At 46.5% G+C, this 16,079-nt stretch overlaps 1 protein-coding gene across 3 annotated transcripts in view; it reads right to left on the reverse strand.

Moving 5' to 3' along the window:
* Positions 1–16,079, reverse strand: part of LOC139229547 (transcription factor COE3-like) — a 729,200-nt gene that overhangs the window by 27,221 nt on the left and 685,900 nt on the right. For all 3 annotated transcript variants that reach the window (XM_070861097.1, XM_070861096.1, XM_070861098.1), the window contains 2 exons: positions 9,990–10,055; positions 3,678–3,855 (listed from right to left, as the gene is read on the reverse strand). In XM_070861097.1, the coding sequence (XP_070717198.1) occupies positions 3,678–3,855; positions 9,990–10,055 (244 nt within the window). The remainder of the gene's footprint in view (positions 1–3,677; positions 3,856–9,989; positions 10,056–16,079) is intronic.

Here is a 16,079-nt window from a genome sequence, read left to right on the forward strand (position 1 = left end):
CCCTGGGCACCGCACTTTAGGAAGGATGTGAAGGCCTTAGAGAGGGTGCGGAAAAGATTTACAAGAATGGTTCCAGGGCTGAGCGACTTCAGTTGCGTGGATAGATTTGTTCTCCTTGGAGCAGAGAAGGTCGAGAGGAGATTTGATAGAGGTGTTCCAAATCATGAGGGGTCTGGACAGAATAGCGAGAGGTAAACTGTTCTGATTGGCGGAAGGGTCGAGAACCAGAGGACACAGATTTAAGGTGACATGAGGAGAAACTTTTTTAGCACAGCGAGCGGTGAGGATCGGGAATATATTGGCTCTCTCGACCAGTGATCTCTGGTGTTCCTCTGCCTTCTCATCGAGAACAGAAAGGAGAGCTTCTCTCTCTCTCTCTCTCTCCTGATTGCACGTGGCAGCTGTGAGGACACAGCTTCTCGATTAGGCCTCGTTTCGTGCAGTTCAGGCCTCCCGGGGTCCCCTAATTGGCCACAGTTAACGCAGCGAGCGCCCTTCAATCAGCAGGGGCGGCTGGTGAGAAACCGAGGGGATCTTTCAAGAGGCAATATACCTTCTGGGCTCGGTGCCTGTAGACCCTGAACTCCAGCAGCATCAGAGACACAGCACATTAAGGCGAGGGAGCCTCAAGTGACCAGGCAATGAGAGCAGACCATGGCGATGACATGTTTCTCCGTTATATATCAAAAAGCCACTTTGTCCAAACGGAGACGACACAAATTGTTCCATTTTATTTTCGTTAGCTCGCCTCAAGACAGATTTTTTTTCCCACCTTGAGACGCTGATTGTCAGTTACAAATCGGAGGAATAAAGTCTGGAGGTCTGGGGGTCAGAATAATCACAGTTTATTTTTCCATTACTTTCCCTTTCGGGCTAGGCAGTGATAGAAACTGGAACCGAAGGCTAGTGTTAGTGAGAGACGTACTGACAATATAAAGTACATTCTGGCTGTAAAAGCAATCTTGTAAAATCTCAGACAAAAGACACAAAGGTCAGCTGTGGCTCAGTGAGTAGCACCCTTGCTCTGAGTCAGAAGGTTGTGGGTTCAAGTCCCACTCCATGGGACTTGAGCACAAAAATCTAGGGTATTGTAGAGGGCATGCTATGCAGGCAGAGGTACTGTCTTTCAGATAAAATGTTTAAACCATTTGCTTTCAGGTGGATGTAAAAGATCCCATAGCACTCTTTTGAAGAAGACCAGGTGAGTTATTCCTGATGACCTGGCCAATATTTATTCCTCAATCAACATCAATAAAAAAACAGATTATCTGGTCATTACTACAGGGTGATCTCCTGGACTAGTTTCGATCGCCTGGATGGATCGGAGAGGAATTTTCCCAGATTTTTTTCCCCCAATTGGCCTGGATTTTTATCTGGTTTTTGCCTCTCCCAGGAGATCACATGGCTCCGGTTGGGGTGGAGTGTAGAATGTTTCGGTGCAAGGGGTGTCGCAGTTGTGTGGGGCGGACTGGTTGGGCTGGGTGCTCTTTGCCTTTCCGTCATTGTTCATAGGTTTATATGTAACCTTCAGGGCTGCTGACCGAGGGCCGTGCGGCTCTTTGTCGGCCGGAACGGACACGATGGGCCGAAATGGCCTCTTTCTGCACTGTAAATTTCTATGTTTCTATGTTTTATCACATCGCTGTTTGTGGGAGCTTGCTGTGCGCAAATTGGCTGCTGCGTTTCCCACATTACAACAGTGATCAAGCTCCAAAAAGTACTTCAGTAAAGCGCTTTGGGATGTTTGGTGGTCGTGAAAGGCGCTATAGAAATGCAAGAATTTTTCTTTTCTTTTTACTTTTCTCTCTATCATTTCAATCTCACCCATTTGAGCTGTGCCTCAATGGGTAGCACTCCTACCTCTGAGTCATGAAGGTTGTGGGTTCAAATCCCACACCAGAGGCTAGTTGTTAACTGTGGTTGGATTTATTCCTGGAGGCTCGATAATGTGACTTTACCTTTCCTGGTCAATCGGCCTCCTTCCCTCATCTCCAATATATTTACAACCAATAAATGAAAGTCTTCAAAGAAAATAAACAAGACATAATTTTTTTTGAACCAGGAGGTTAATCTTCAATTCCTGGAGACTTCGGGACAATGCTGGAGGGTTGGTAACCCTATCAGAGACTTGAGAAGAAAATCTCGGCTGACAATTTAGTGCAGTACTGAGGGAGTGCTGCACTATAGGATGAGACGTTAAACCGAGGCCCCGTCTGCTCTCTCGAATGGATGTAAAAGATCCCAAGGCACTATTTCGAAGAAGAGCAGGGGAGTTATCCCGGGGGTCCTGGCCAATATTTATCCCTCAACCAACATAACAAAAACAGGTTATCTGATCATTATCACATTGCTGTTGGTGGGAACTTGCTGTATGCAAATTGGTTGCCGCGTTTCCCACACGACAACACTGACTACAGTCCAAAAGCCCTTCATTGGCTGAAATGTACTTTGGGATGTCCAGAGGTGGTGAAAGGCGCTATGTAGATGCAAGACTCCCTTTCCTTTTCCATTTTCTTTCAAGAAAGCGTTCAGCTTCCTGCCTCAAATCTGGCAGATGGTGGCATGTACCAGACGGCTGGGCGATGGGCGAGAAAAAAATTCGACTCAGTTGAGAACCCCTATCCCACCTCGTACCACAGAATACCCGCTGTCGCTAACTGCATCCGGGCTCAAGTATGAAGATCGGCCAGGTGGGGGCAATGTCCATGGAGCCATAACCCCCAGGGACGGTTAGCCCCTTCAGGCTTGAACAATGGTCCTTCTTTTCAATCAAGCAGCTCACAGAGTTGAGCAAAACTGCCACAAGTGGTGCGGGAAGGGTCAATCACGGACTCCCAGAGGGACAGCTGTGCCTTGGGGGCCAGGATCTAACAATCCCAGGCGTTCCTCAGCCTATTAATTGAGACCATAAAGGCCAGCTTCTCTCGCTCACAGATTGTAGGACATGTGACACATCTTTGCGTGAAGGCAGCATGGTGGCGATAAAGAAAGACTTGCATTTATATAGCGCTTTTCACGACCATCAGACGTCTCAAAGCTCTTTACAGCCAGTGGAGTACTTTTGGAGTGTAGTCACTGTTGTAATGTAGGAAACGCGGCAGCCAATTTGTGCACACAAGCTCCCACAAACAGCAACATGATAATGACCAGATAATCTGTTTTTAGCAATGTTGATTGAGGGATAAATATTGGCCAGGACACTGGGAATAACTCCCCTGCTCTTCTTCGAAATAGTGCCGTGGGATCATTTATACCCACCTGAGGGGACAGATGGATTTCGGTTTAACGTCTCATCCAAAAGACGGCACCTCCGACAATGCAGCACTCCCTCAGCACTGCACTGGGAGTATCAACCTAGATTTATGGGCTGAAGTCACTGGAGTGGGACTTGAACCCAAAACCTTCTAATTCAGGAGCAAGGTACTACCCATTTGAGCCATGGCTGGCACGAGATGGTGTGTATCCCATCCCTCCTATGATTTACGTTCATTTACAATCCAAGGTTGGTTGTCCTCACCCTTTTATTCTGACTTGCCTCATTTCCTTCCGTCTCTGTTTTCCCAACTCGGACGGTATCCGTGAACTTTGGTCCTCGACCCTTCGCTTTGTTTGCTCAACCCTCCCCACCCCAAAAAGTGAAAGGAATCAGAGATAAATGCCGAGATGGATTGGCAAACCTTGATCGTTGCCTTGCGATGTCTCCGAAACATTAACAGCCAGCTGGCCACTGAAGGAGTTCACCCCCATCATCCCTGAGTGGCCGGATGTGTTGCCGAGGGACGGGAGTTGGTTGTGGCTCCGTGGGACGCTGTACAGGGCTTCCGCGATATCCGCCGCTCGCTTCAGGATAATCTCCTGCGGGGAAAAGGCACAACCGGATTAAGACTTGACAACGGATGGAACGTTTCTGGAAAAGCCCAATTAGCCAGTCAGCATCCGAAAGGAAAAAGATCCACTCAATATTGGGAGGTGCACGGGGAGGCCACTTCATTGGGCTGACCGAAACATAGAAAGAACTTGCCGTAAGACTACGCAAACTAGAGACGATCCAAAACTCGGGCTGCCTGTGTCCTAACTCCCACTGAGCCCCATTCACCCATCACCCCCTGCGCTCACTGACCGACATTGGCTCCCAGTTAAGCAATGCCTCAATTTCAAAATTCTCATCCTTGTTTTCAAATCACTCCATGGCCTCTATATCTCTATAATCTCCTCCAGCCCCACAACCCCTCCGAGATATCTGCACTCCTCTAATTCTACCCTCCTGAGCATCCCTGATTATAATCACTCCACCATTGATGGCCATGCCTTCGGTTGCCTGGGCCCCAAGCTCTGGAACTCCCTCCCTAAACCTCTCCGCCTCTCTACCTCTCTTTCCTCCTTCAAGACACTCCTTAAATCCTCACCTGCGCTAATTTCTACTTATGTGGCTCGGTGTCAAATTGTTTTATCTCATAAGCCTTGGGACGTTCCACTACGTTAAAAGCGCTATATATATACAAGTTGTTGTTGTTGAGATAGTCACTGTTGTATTGTAGGGAGATGCGGCTGCCAATTTGCGCACAGCAAGATTCCACACTTTAGGCATGTAATCCACGATCCAGAACCCTGGCACATAGGTAGCACAGGTTGGAGAATCGTGGGTCCAACATTGGAGTGCTTTCACCGTGCAATGCTTCATGTGAGCATGGCTTCATCACGGAGAGGGTAGGAACGCTGGAAGAGTAGGAACGCTGGGAGAGTGGGATCGCTGGGACGGTAGGAATGCTGGGATCGCTGGGAAGGTAGGAACACTGGGAGGATGGGATCACTGGGATCGCTGGGAGGGTGGGATCACTGGGAGGAGGATCGCTGTGAGGGTGGGAACGCTGGGAGGGTGGGAACTCTGGGATCACTTGGAGGGTGGGAACGCTGGGATCACTGGGAGGGTGGGATCACTGGGAGGGTGGGATTACTGTTAATTGGGTGAGGGAGATTGCATGCCAGTAATAGGATGGCTGACAGAAATTTTACCACTGAAGGGTTTATGTTTAACAGCAAAGGAATAAGATTTCACCAAAATTAGATTATTGTTCAAAGCTTCAACAACTCGTGGAATTTTCTGATGAGATCATTCACTGGCAATAGCATTTCTCTTTTGGCTCTTATTCAAACTCATTATAGAATCATAGAACAATTACAGCACAGAAGGAGGCCATTCGGCCCGTCGAGTTCGTGCCGGCTCTCTGCACGAGCACCTCAGCTAGTCCCACTCCCTCATCCTTTCCCCGTAGCCCTGCAAATGTTTTCTATTAGGTATTTATACAATTCCCTTTTGAAAGCCACGATTGTCTACCTCCATCACCCTTTCAGACAGTGCATTCCAGATCCTAACCACTCACTGTGTAAAATCTTTTTTATCTTGCATCACCTTTGGTACTTTTGCCAATCACCTTAAATCTGTGTCTTCTGGTTCTCGACACTTCCACCAATGGGAAAAGTTTCTCTCTATCTACTCTGTCCAGACCCCTCATGGTTTTGAACACCTCGATCAAATCTACTCTCAATCTTTCCAATTGGTGATTTTAATCTTCACATAGATTGGACAAATCAAATTGGCAAAGGTAGCCTTGAGGAAGAGTTCAAAGAGTGTATGCAGGATGGTTTCTTAGAACAATATCTTGTGGAACCAACCAGGGAGCAGACTATTTTAAATCTGGTAATGTGTACGGAAATAGGATTCATTAATGATCTCATAGTAAAGGATCCTCTCATGAAAAGTGATCATAGCATGTTAGAATTTTGAATTCAGTTTGAGGGTGAGAAACTTGGGTCTCAAACTAGCGTCCAGAACTTAATTAAAGGCAATTACAAAGGTATGAAGATAGTGTTGGCTAAAGTGGACTGGGAAAATAGATTAAAGGGCAAGACAATAAATAAGCAGTGGCAGACATTTAAGGAGATATTACATAACTCTCAGCAAAGATATATTCCAGTGAGAAAGAAAGACTGTAAGAGAGGGAAGAACCATCCCTGGCTAACTAAGGAAGTTAGGGATGGTATCAAATTGAAAACAAAGGCATGCAATGTTGCAAAGATTGGTGGTCGGTCAGAGGATTGGGAAATTTTTAGAAACTAGCAAAGGATGACTAAAAAAACTAATAAAGACAGAGAAGATAGATTATGAGAGTAAACTAGCAAGAAATATAAAAACACAGTAAGAGCTTCTATAGGTATATAAACATAAAGAGAGTAGCTAGAGTAAATGTTGGTCCCTTAGAGGATGAAACTGGGCAATTAATAATGGGAAACAGGGAAGTGGCAGAGACTTTGAACAAATATTTTGTATCAGTCTTTATGGTAGAAGACACTAAATACATCCCAATAATAGATCATCAAAAGGCTATAGGGAGGGGGTAACTTAAAACAATCACGATCACTAGAGAAAAAGTACCAGGCAAACTAATGGGACTAAAGGTGGACAAGTTCTCTGGACCTGATGGCTTGTATCCTAGGATCTTAAAATGAATGGCTGCAGAGATAGTGGATGCATTGGTTTTAAATACCAAAATTCCCTGGATTCTGGGGCGGTCCCAGCGGATTGGAAAACTGCAAATGTAATGCCCCTATTCAAGAAAGGAGGGAGACAGAAAGCAGGAACTATAGACCAGTTAACCTAACATCTATCGTTGAGAAAATGCTGGAGTCCATTATTAAGGAAGTAGTAGCAGGACATTTAGAAAATCATAATACAGTCAAGCAGAGTCAGCATGGTTTTATGAAAGGGAGTTGTTTGAGGATGCAATGAGCAGGGTGGATAAGGGGGAACCAGTGGATGTGGTGTATTTGGATTTCCAGAAGGCATTCGATAAGGTGCCACATAAAAAGTTACTGCACAAGATAAAAGCTCACGGGATTGGGGAGGAACAGAAAATAGAAAGTCGGGATAAATGGGTCATTTTCCGGTTGGCAAACTGTAACTAGTGGGGTGCCACAGGGATCAGTGCTGGGGCCTCAACTATTTACAATCTATATTAACGACTTGGATGAAGGGACCGAGTGTAATGTAGCCAAATTTGCTGATGTTTCAAAGATGGGTGGGAAAGCAATGTGTGAGGAGGACACAAAGAATCTGTAAAGGGATATAGACAGGCTAAGTGAGTGGGCAAACATTTGGCAGATGGAGTATAATGTAGGAAAATGTAAGGTTATCCACTTTGGTAGGAAGAGTAATAAAGCAGATTATTATTTAAATGGGGAAAGATTACAAAATGCAGCAACACACGGGAATCTGGGGGTTCTTGTACATGAAACACAAAGGGCTCAATTTTCCCGTTATTTGTGCCGATTTTTTGGCACACGCCACTTTTTTTGGCCAAAATTTAAATATCCAAGTTTCCCCAAAGATTGTGCGCCAGTGTAACTCAGTTAGTTACGATTTTTAAAGGTTTTTTTAATCTCATGCCACACGCGCCAATTCTGGCCATTTAAGCAAGTTTGGCCAGCTCCGATTTACTCCAATTTGTCTTAGGATGGCTTATGTGACCTCTCTGGAAAAACCTTCTGGGCGGTTAACAAAATCAGCGCAGATGAGAGAATCAGTGCAGCAGGTACAGTTCCACGGCCCAGACAGCAGCAGCAGAGGGGGAGAGGGGGAGGGGGGGAGCGGAGAGGGAGAGAGGGAGAGGATGGGCCGGGGGGAGGGGGAGAGGGAGAGAGAGAGAGAGAGAGAGAGAGAGGATGGGGGGGGGAGAGCGAGAGGAGAGAGGGAGGGAGGGGGAGAGAGAGGGGGAGAGGAGAGAGGGGGCGAGAGCGGGGAGAGAGGTGAGAGAGGCGAGGAGAGAGGGGGGCAGAGGAGAAGGGGAGGGAGGCCTTTCGGCCAGGGTTAGAAGCAGCAACTGGCACCGGGAAGGGAGGAGGTGCAGAGCGGGGGGGGATAGACTTTTGGCATAAACACTTTAATAATTTAATGCTGGCATGCTGCTGCAATGTGCAATGTACTTGTGCAGGTTGCTGTGAGCTGGCCAGAATGTGTAGTATGTACAACTTTCCAGCCTGAGCCCGCAGTGTGTCCCTCGTTACCCTGGCAACCCGATCTTTTTGGCACAGATCTTCAGCTCCACCTCCAAAGCTAAAGGACAGGCTAGGTGGTGCCAAAATCAACAATTCAAACGGGGAAAGTTGGATGATTTTTTGGCGTAGTTGGGCCCCAAAAAAACGGATGTAACTTTTCAAGTGCACCAAAAAACGGCTTTGGGGAAAATTGATCCTAAGAAGTTAGTATGCAGATACAGCAAGTAATTCGGAAGGCAAATGGAATGTTGGCCTTTATTGCAAGGGGGATGGAGTATAAAAGCAGAGAAGTCCTGCTACAGCTATACAAGATATTGGTGAGGCCACACCTGGAGTACTGCGTGCAGTTTTGGTTTCCATATTTAAGAAAGGCATTAGAGGCTGCTCAGAGAAGGTTCACTGGGTTCATTCCTGAGATGAAGGGGTTGTCTTATGAAGAAAGGTTGAACAGGTTGGGCATATACTCATTGGAGTTTCGAAAACTGAGAGGTGATCTTATTGAAACGTGCAAGATTCTGAGGGGGCTTGACAGGGTAGATGCAGAGAGGATGTTTCCCCTCGTGGGGGAATCTAGAACTCGGGGGCATAGTTTCAGAATAAGGGGTCGCCCATTTAAAACGGAGATGAGGAGGAATTTCTTCTCTCAGAGGGTTATAAATCTGTGGAATTCTCTGCCTCAGAGAGCTGTGGAGGCTGGGTCATTGAATATATTTAAGGTGGAGATAGACAGATTTTTGAGCGATAAGGGAGTAAAGGGTTATGGGGAGCGGGCAGAGAAGTGGAGCTGAGAACATGATCGGATCAGCCATGATCTTATTGAATGGTGGAGCAGGCTCGAGGAGCCAAATGGCCGACTCCTGCTCCTATTTCTTATGTTCTTATGTAAGGCAGCCTTCAACATATTATCATAGGTCAAATGACAATCACTGAATTAGTGCCGGGAATTTAAATACAATACGTTAATTATAAATACAAGATATTAATGGGGTCAGTGATAGAGAAGGTTGCAATGAAGGTTGCCATTGGTTTCTCTTCTCTCTGAACCTCGTCAGCCAATTCAGGCCCAGGGTGTAGTTGGGTGTGTTGTCAAAGATGGACCCATCACGTGAGCACAGATGGACCTAAAGAATAGAAATCTAGAAATGATTGTGGAGGATATCAGTGAACGAACACACAGCGGGTTGGCATAACATTTCTCTTTTTGGCAAAGGAATAAACCAATTTCAACAACAACAACTTGTATTTATATAGTGCCTTTAATGTAGTAAAACATCCCAAAGCGCTTCAAGCCAAAAACAATACATTTGACACCAAGCCTCATAAGAAGAAATTACGGCAGATGAGAGGTAGGTTTTAAGGAGCGTCTTGAAGGAGGAAAGAGAGGTAGAGAAGCGGAGAGGTTTAGGCAGGGAGTTCCAGAGCTTAGGGCCTAGGCAACAGAAGGCCGCCAATGGTTGAGCGATTATAATCAGGGATGCTCAGGAGGGCAGAATTAGAGGAGCGCAGACATCTCGGGGGCTTGTGAGGTTGGAGGAGATTAGAGAGATAGGGAGGAGCAAGGTCATAGAGGGATTTGAAAACAAGGATGAGAATTTTGAAATCGAGGCGTTGCTTAACCAAGAGCCAATGTAGGTCAACGAGCACAGGGGTGATGGGTGAGCGGGACTTGGTGCGAGTTAGGACACGGGCAGCCGAGTTTTGGATCACTCAAGTTTACATAGGGTGGGAGGCCGGCCAGGAGTGCGTTGGAATAGTCAAGTCCAGATGTGTGACTCTAACGGACAAAAGGAACGTCACACAATCGCGCTAGGTCTTCATCCCCTAATATTGCAAACTGTCCAAAGAAAATATTGCTTTTTCTCCAGAGCTTCGCGCTCTCACTCCAAGAAGCCTTGGCGGGGCAGCCCCAGGCAGCGCACTCTCCCTCTCTCACCTACCTGGTTATTGTGTGGCATTCCGTACAAGGCTTCCACCAGGTCAGCAGCTCGCTTCAGCAGCACCTCCTGAAAAACAAACCACTGTGCTTGAGAATCAGCCCGCCTTCTTTAATACTTGTTAGCTGTGTATGGAGATAGATAGAGGGGGAGAGAGAGAGGGGGAGAGAGAGAGGGGGAGAGAGAGGGGGAGAGAGAGGGGGAGAGAGAGAGGGGGAGAGAGAGGGGGAGAGAGAGGGGGGGAGAGAGAGGGGGAGAGAGAGGGTATGAGAGAGAGGGGGGGAGAGAGAGGGGGAGAGAGAGGGGGGGAGAGAGAGAGGGGGAGAGAGAGGGGGAGAGAGAGGGTGTGAGAGAGAGGGGGTGAGAGAGAGGGGGAGAGAGAGGGGGGGAGAGAGAGAGGGGGGAGAGAGAGGGGGAGAGAGAGGGGGGGAGAGAGAGAGGGGGAGAGAGAGGGGGAGAGAGAGGGGGAGAGAGAGGGTGTGAGAGAGAGGGTGTGAGAGAGAGGGGGGGAGAGAGAGGGGGAGAGAGAGGGTATGAGAGAGAGGGGGGGAGAGAGAGGAGGAGAGAGAGGGGGAGAGAGAGGGTGTGAGAGAGAGAAAGAAAATAAATACTTGGATTTACAAAATGCCTTTCACGACCACCGGACATCTCCAAGCGCTTTACAATGAAGTACTTTTTTAAGAGTTCAGTCACTGTTGGGAAACGCGACAGACAATTTGCGCACAGCAAGCTCCCACAAATGATAATGACCTAATAATCGGCTTTGTTATGTTGATTGAGGGATAAATATTGGCCAGGACACCAGGGATAACTCCCCTGCTCTTCTTCAAAATAGTGCCATGGGATCTTGTACATCCACCCGAGAGGGCAGACAGGGCCTCAGTTTAACATCTCATCTGAAAGACAGCACCACACTCCCTCAGAGTGTCAGCCTAGATTTTTGTGCTTATGTCTCTGGAATGGGACTTGAACCCACAACCTTCAGACTCAGAAGCAAGAGCACTACCCACTGAGCCACAGCTGATAGATAGAAAGATAAAGATAGATAGGATTCCATAGGATATACGGCACAGAAACAGGCCATTCGGCCCAACCAGTCCATGCCGACGTTTATGCTCCACTCGAGCCTCCTTCCGTCTCTCCTCATCTAAATCTATCAGCATAACCCTCTATTCCCTTCTCCCCCATGTGCTTGTCCAGCCTCCCCTTAAATGCATCGATACTATTCGCCTCAACCACTCGCTGTGGCAGCGAGTGCCACATTCTCACCGCTCTCTGGGTAAAGAAATTTCTTCTGATACAGAGAGATAGATAGAGAGAGATAGAATGATAGATAGATCTAGACAAGTAGATAGATATATATAGAGATACAGAGATAGATAAAGAGATCGAAAGAGAGATAGATAGAGATAAAGATATATATATATATATAGATAGCTAGAGAGAGATAAAGAGAGAGATAAAGAGAGAGATAAAAAGAGAGATAATGAGAGAGATCAATAGATAGATAGATAGATAGATAGATAGATAGATAGACAGACAGACAGACAGATAGATAGACAGACAGACAGACAGACAATGGGTGCACATACATAAATACATAGCGTTCATGTATATCTGCATCTATTTAAGTACAGGTAGTGTAAGGACTGGAAGCATCGAATCCCCAAGGATTTATTGGACATTGCGATTAATATTTTTCTCACCACAGAAAGAAAGCTGGAAGCTGTTTGTGGGAGGGGCCCAGGTGCAGCTTCATGTTGGACTTAGAATGATGGGCAGGGTGTCTGTAATGACAATGGCCAACATAAGGCAGGAGGTGGGCTAATGGAGTCCATTGTTAGGCAAGGTGACCTCGTCAATCAGTGATCGGACCAATTACCTGGATGAGTTACCAGAACAATAGCGAGCCATTAAGCCCAGACTGCCTGGAAGCGATACCCACAGGAAACCTTGAAACAAAGGTCAAAGGAAGTCACACCCACAGGAAGCCTCAACAGCAATGACCCAGGAAGGGCAAACATCCAGGGATCTAAAAGCATGCCATGTGGACCCAGCTCTCTCTCTTGCCTCGCTGCTTCGCCCCTACAAGAATCCAACCCTCTGCATTGGGATGGAGAGAAGAAACCAGAAGAGACACCTTTTCATTGGAAGAAGCAGCGAGTAAGCCAACAAATCAGTGAGCATTTTCTGCACACATATCTTTTAAGATCACAGCCACAGTGTGAGGGGGTATCGTGCGTTCTCCCAACCAAATTCTTAGGGGTTTATAGGGGAGGTGTTTTAGACGTGGGTACTTCACGTTAGGAGCCTGTTAGACAGGCCACACTGTGTATTGTACTACATTTGTTTATTTTACACATTAGGGTGCGTGTGGTTTTACAGTACAGATAAAGTGCAGCAAAGACAGTTTCTGAAAAGAAAAGTCCCATGAGGAAAAAGTCAACCTGTCATTTTGTCTTCGGATGCCAGCTGAAGATTTCTAGATTGTTCCGTTCTCGGTTTGAAATAAACTCCTTGCAAGACTTTAACCGCACGTACTGAGTCCTCAGAGGGAGGCGAGGCCCAAGGTGCAGCTCGAGGAGCGAAAGGCAACAAGGCTTGCAGTCACACCGTGACTCATCACATTTAATAGAACCATCTCGAAGTACGTCATGTACAGTGAGTTGCATGCCGACGGCCATGCCGACTGCCTACTTGCATACAGCAAGATCCCACGTGTAGCCATCAATCAGCACGAGTGAGCGGTTGATCTTGGTGTTCTTGTGTGAAGGTGGAAAGTTGGCCAATGCGCCAACCAACCCCACCCGATCTCCTTCCCACAGTGCAGTAGGATTTTTCATTTCCGTTTGATCAGGCAGACAGGGCCCTCAACTTAACTCCTCATTCAGTCAGCCACGATCTAACTGAATGGCAGAGCAGGCTTGAGGGGCTGAATGGCCGACTCCTGTTGTTCCTATGTTCAAGGATGACCTGGACACAATGGGCTGAATGGCCTCCATCTGTGAGGTAATTTTTCTGTGACACATGTCTGACAACGCAGTACTCCTCTCAGTGCGGACTCAAGTGTCAGTGATCAGATGTACGGAGAGCGGTAAGGGGACTTAAACCCATGACCTTCTGACTCACGGGTCAGGGTTCAACAATGGCAAACTAGGGAAAAACTGACTGGCTAGGCCTTATCCCGGGGTATGCGAGGCCCATTCCCAGAACTTGAGTATAAGAGTAAAGACGTCTTACTGCAATTATATCGGGCCCTGGTGAGACCACACCTGGAGAATTGTGTATAGTTTCGGTCTCCTCACCTAAGGAAAGATATACTTGCCATAGAGGGAGTGCAACAAACATAAGAACATAAGAAATAGGAGCAGGAGTAGGCCATATGGCCCCTCGAGCCTGCTCCACCTTTCAATAAGATCATGGCTGATCTGATCATGGACTCAGGTCCACTTCCCCGCCCGCTCTCCATAACCTCTTATCCCCTTATCGTTTAAGAAACTGTCTATTTCTGTCTTAAATTTATTCAATTTCCCAGCTTCCACAGCTCTCTGAGGCAGCAAATTCCACAGATCTCAAGCCTCAGAGAAGAAATTCCTCCTCATCTTAGTTTTAAATGGGCAGCCCCTTATTCTAAGATCATGCCCTCTAGTTCTAGTCTCTCCTATCAGTGGAAACATCCTCTCTGCATCCACCTTGTCAAGTCCCCTCATAATCTTATACGTTTCGATAAGATCACCTCTCATTCTTCTGAATTCCAATGAGTTGAGGCCCAACCTACTCAACCTTTCCTCATAAGTCAACCCCCTCATCCCCGGAATCAACCTTGTGAACCTTCTCTGAACTGCCTCCAAAGCAAGTATATCCTTTCGTAAATATGGAAACCAAAACTGCACGCAGTATTCCAATACCTTATATAACTGTAGCAAGACCTCCCTGCTTTTATACTCGATCCCCTTTGCAATAAAGGCCAAGATACCATTGGCCTTCCTGATCACTTGCTGTACCTGCATACTAACCTTTTGTGTTTCATGCACAAGTACCCCCCTGTACTGCGGCACTTTGCAAACTTTCTCCATTTAAATTATAACTTGCTCTTTGATTTTTTTCTGCCAAAGTGCATGACCTCACACTTTCCAACATTATACTCCATCTGCCAAATTTTTGCCCTCTTACTTAGCCTGTCTATATCCTTTTGCAGATTTGTTGTGTTCACTAGAAGGTTCACTAGACTGATTCCTGGGATGGGGATTGTCCTATGAGAAGAGATTGAGTCGACTAGACCTACATTCTCTAGAGTTTAGAAGAATGAGATGATCTCATTGAAACATACAAAATTCTTACAGGGCTTGACAGGGTAGATGCAGGGAGGATGTTTCCCCTGGCTGGGGAGTCTAAAACCAGGGGTCACAGCCTCAGAATAAGGGGGTCAGCCATTTAGGACTGAACTGAGGAGAAATTTCTTTATTCAGAGGGTGGTAATCTTTGGAATTCTCTACCCCAGAGGGCTGTGGAGGCTCAGTCTTTGAGTATATTCAAGACAGAGATCGATAGATTTTTGAATATTAAGGGGATCATATAAAATTTTGAGGGGGCTTGACAGGGTAGATGCTGAGAGGATATTTCCCCTCGAGGGGGAATCTAGAACTAGGGGCCATAGTTTTAGAATAAGGGGTCGCCCATTTAAGACGGAGATGAGGAGGAATTTTTTCTCTAGGAGGGTCGTGAATCTTTGGAACTCTCTCCCACAGAGAGCTGTGGAGCCTGAGTCATTGAATATATTTAAGGTTGAGCTGGACAAATTCTTGAACTATAAGGGAGTCAAGGGTTATGGAGCGCGGGCCGGAAAGCGGGGTTGAAGCCAGGATCAGATCAGCCATGGCGGAGCAGGCTCGAGGGGCCGTTTGGCCTACTCCTGTTCCTATTTCTCATCTTATGCTCTTATGAATCAAGGGATATGCGATCAGGCGGGAAAGTGGAGTTGAGGTAGAAGATCAGCCATGATCTTATTGAATAGCGGAGCAGGCTTGAGGGGCCGAATGGCCCAGTCCTGCTCCTATTTCTTATGTTTTTATTATTATGTTCATAACTCGGCATGCTACTGTAATTCTCCTTTAAAAGGGAAGGTTGGTGATTTCTAAAGACAGCCATTGTGATGGTGCTGGGTTATACAGTGCATTGCAGCGCTGCACTAATTCATTTTTAATGTCTTTTTTTACCTTTGCAGTATTTTGAAAATAAACAATAATAATAAACCAAGGCGAGCTTGACTCTCCCAATTCATCAATCGCTTGGGAAGGTTATAATGATTACAATCAGTACTTCTATATGACCATGGGGGGAAATGTTATTGATATCTAGACTCATCCAAACCTAAAACAGAAACGTTCCCCTGCACCTCAGGTGTCATTCATTCAGATTCCCCCAAGATCGTAGCCATGGCAACGATCCACTACCGTCATAAAAGATTTTTAGCCCTATAACTGCAGGTTCCCAAATTACCACGGGAAGAGCTGCTCTGCCAGGAGGACCACGGGAAGAGCTGCTCTGCCAGGAGGTTTGGCCGCATATGTGATGTGTGGAAAAAAATAGAAATTATGCGGCAATGAATTCCACACCATCACTTGTACAGACCTCATCTCAACTCAATTCCAGCCTGTAACTCACTCCCAGGTATCTGTTATTTTGTATATAAACCTTCCCGAACCCCTCGATTAGATTCCAGCCGGAAACTCACTCCCGGGTATCCGTTATTCTATATATAAACCTCCCCGAACCCCTCGATTAGATTCCAGCCTGTAACTCACTCCCGGGTATCCGTTATCTGTTATTCTGTATATCCAAACATCAACAAGGCCTAAGACGGCATGATTGCTTAGACCAGAAACACTACACTGTAGCCCCTTAAAACAGATTATCTGGTCATTATCATATTGCTGTTTGTGGGAGCTTGCTGTGCGCAAATTGGCTGCCATGTTTCCCATATTACAACAGTGACTACACTTCAAAAGTACTTCATTGGCTGTAAAGCGCTTTAGGACATCTTGAGATTATGAAAGGCGCTCTGTGAATGCATGGTTTATTTTTGTTGAAGGA

This window comes from Pristiophorus japonicus, chromosome 2 (assembly GCF_044704955.1).
Source record: "Pristiophorus japonicus isolate sPriJap1 chromosome 2, sPriJap1.hap1, whole genome shotgun sequence".
NCBI lineage: Eukaryota > Metazoa > Chordata > Chondrichthyes > Pristiophoridae > Pristiophorus > Pristiophorus japonicus.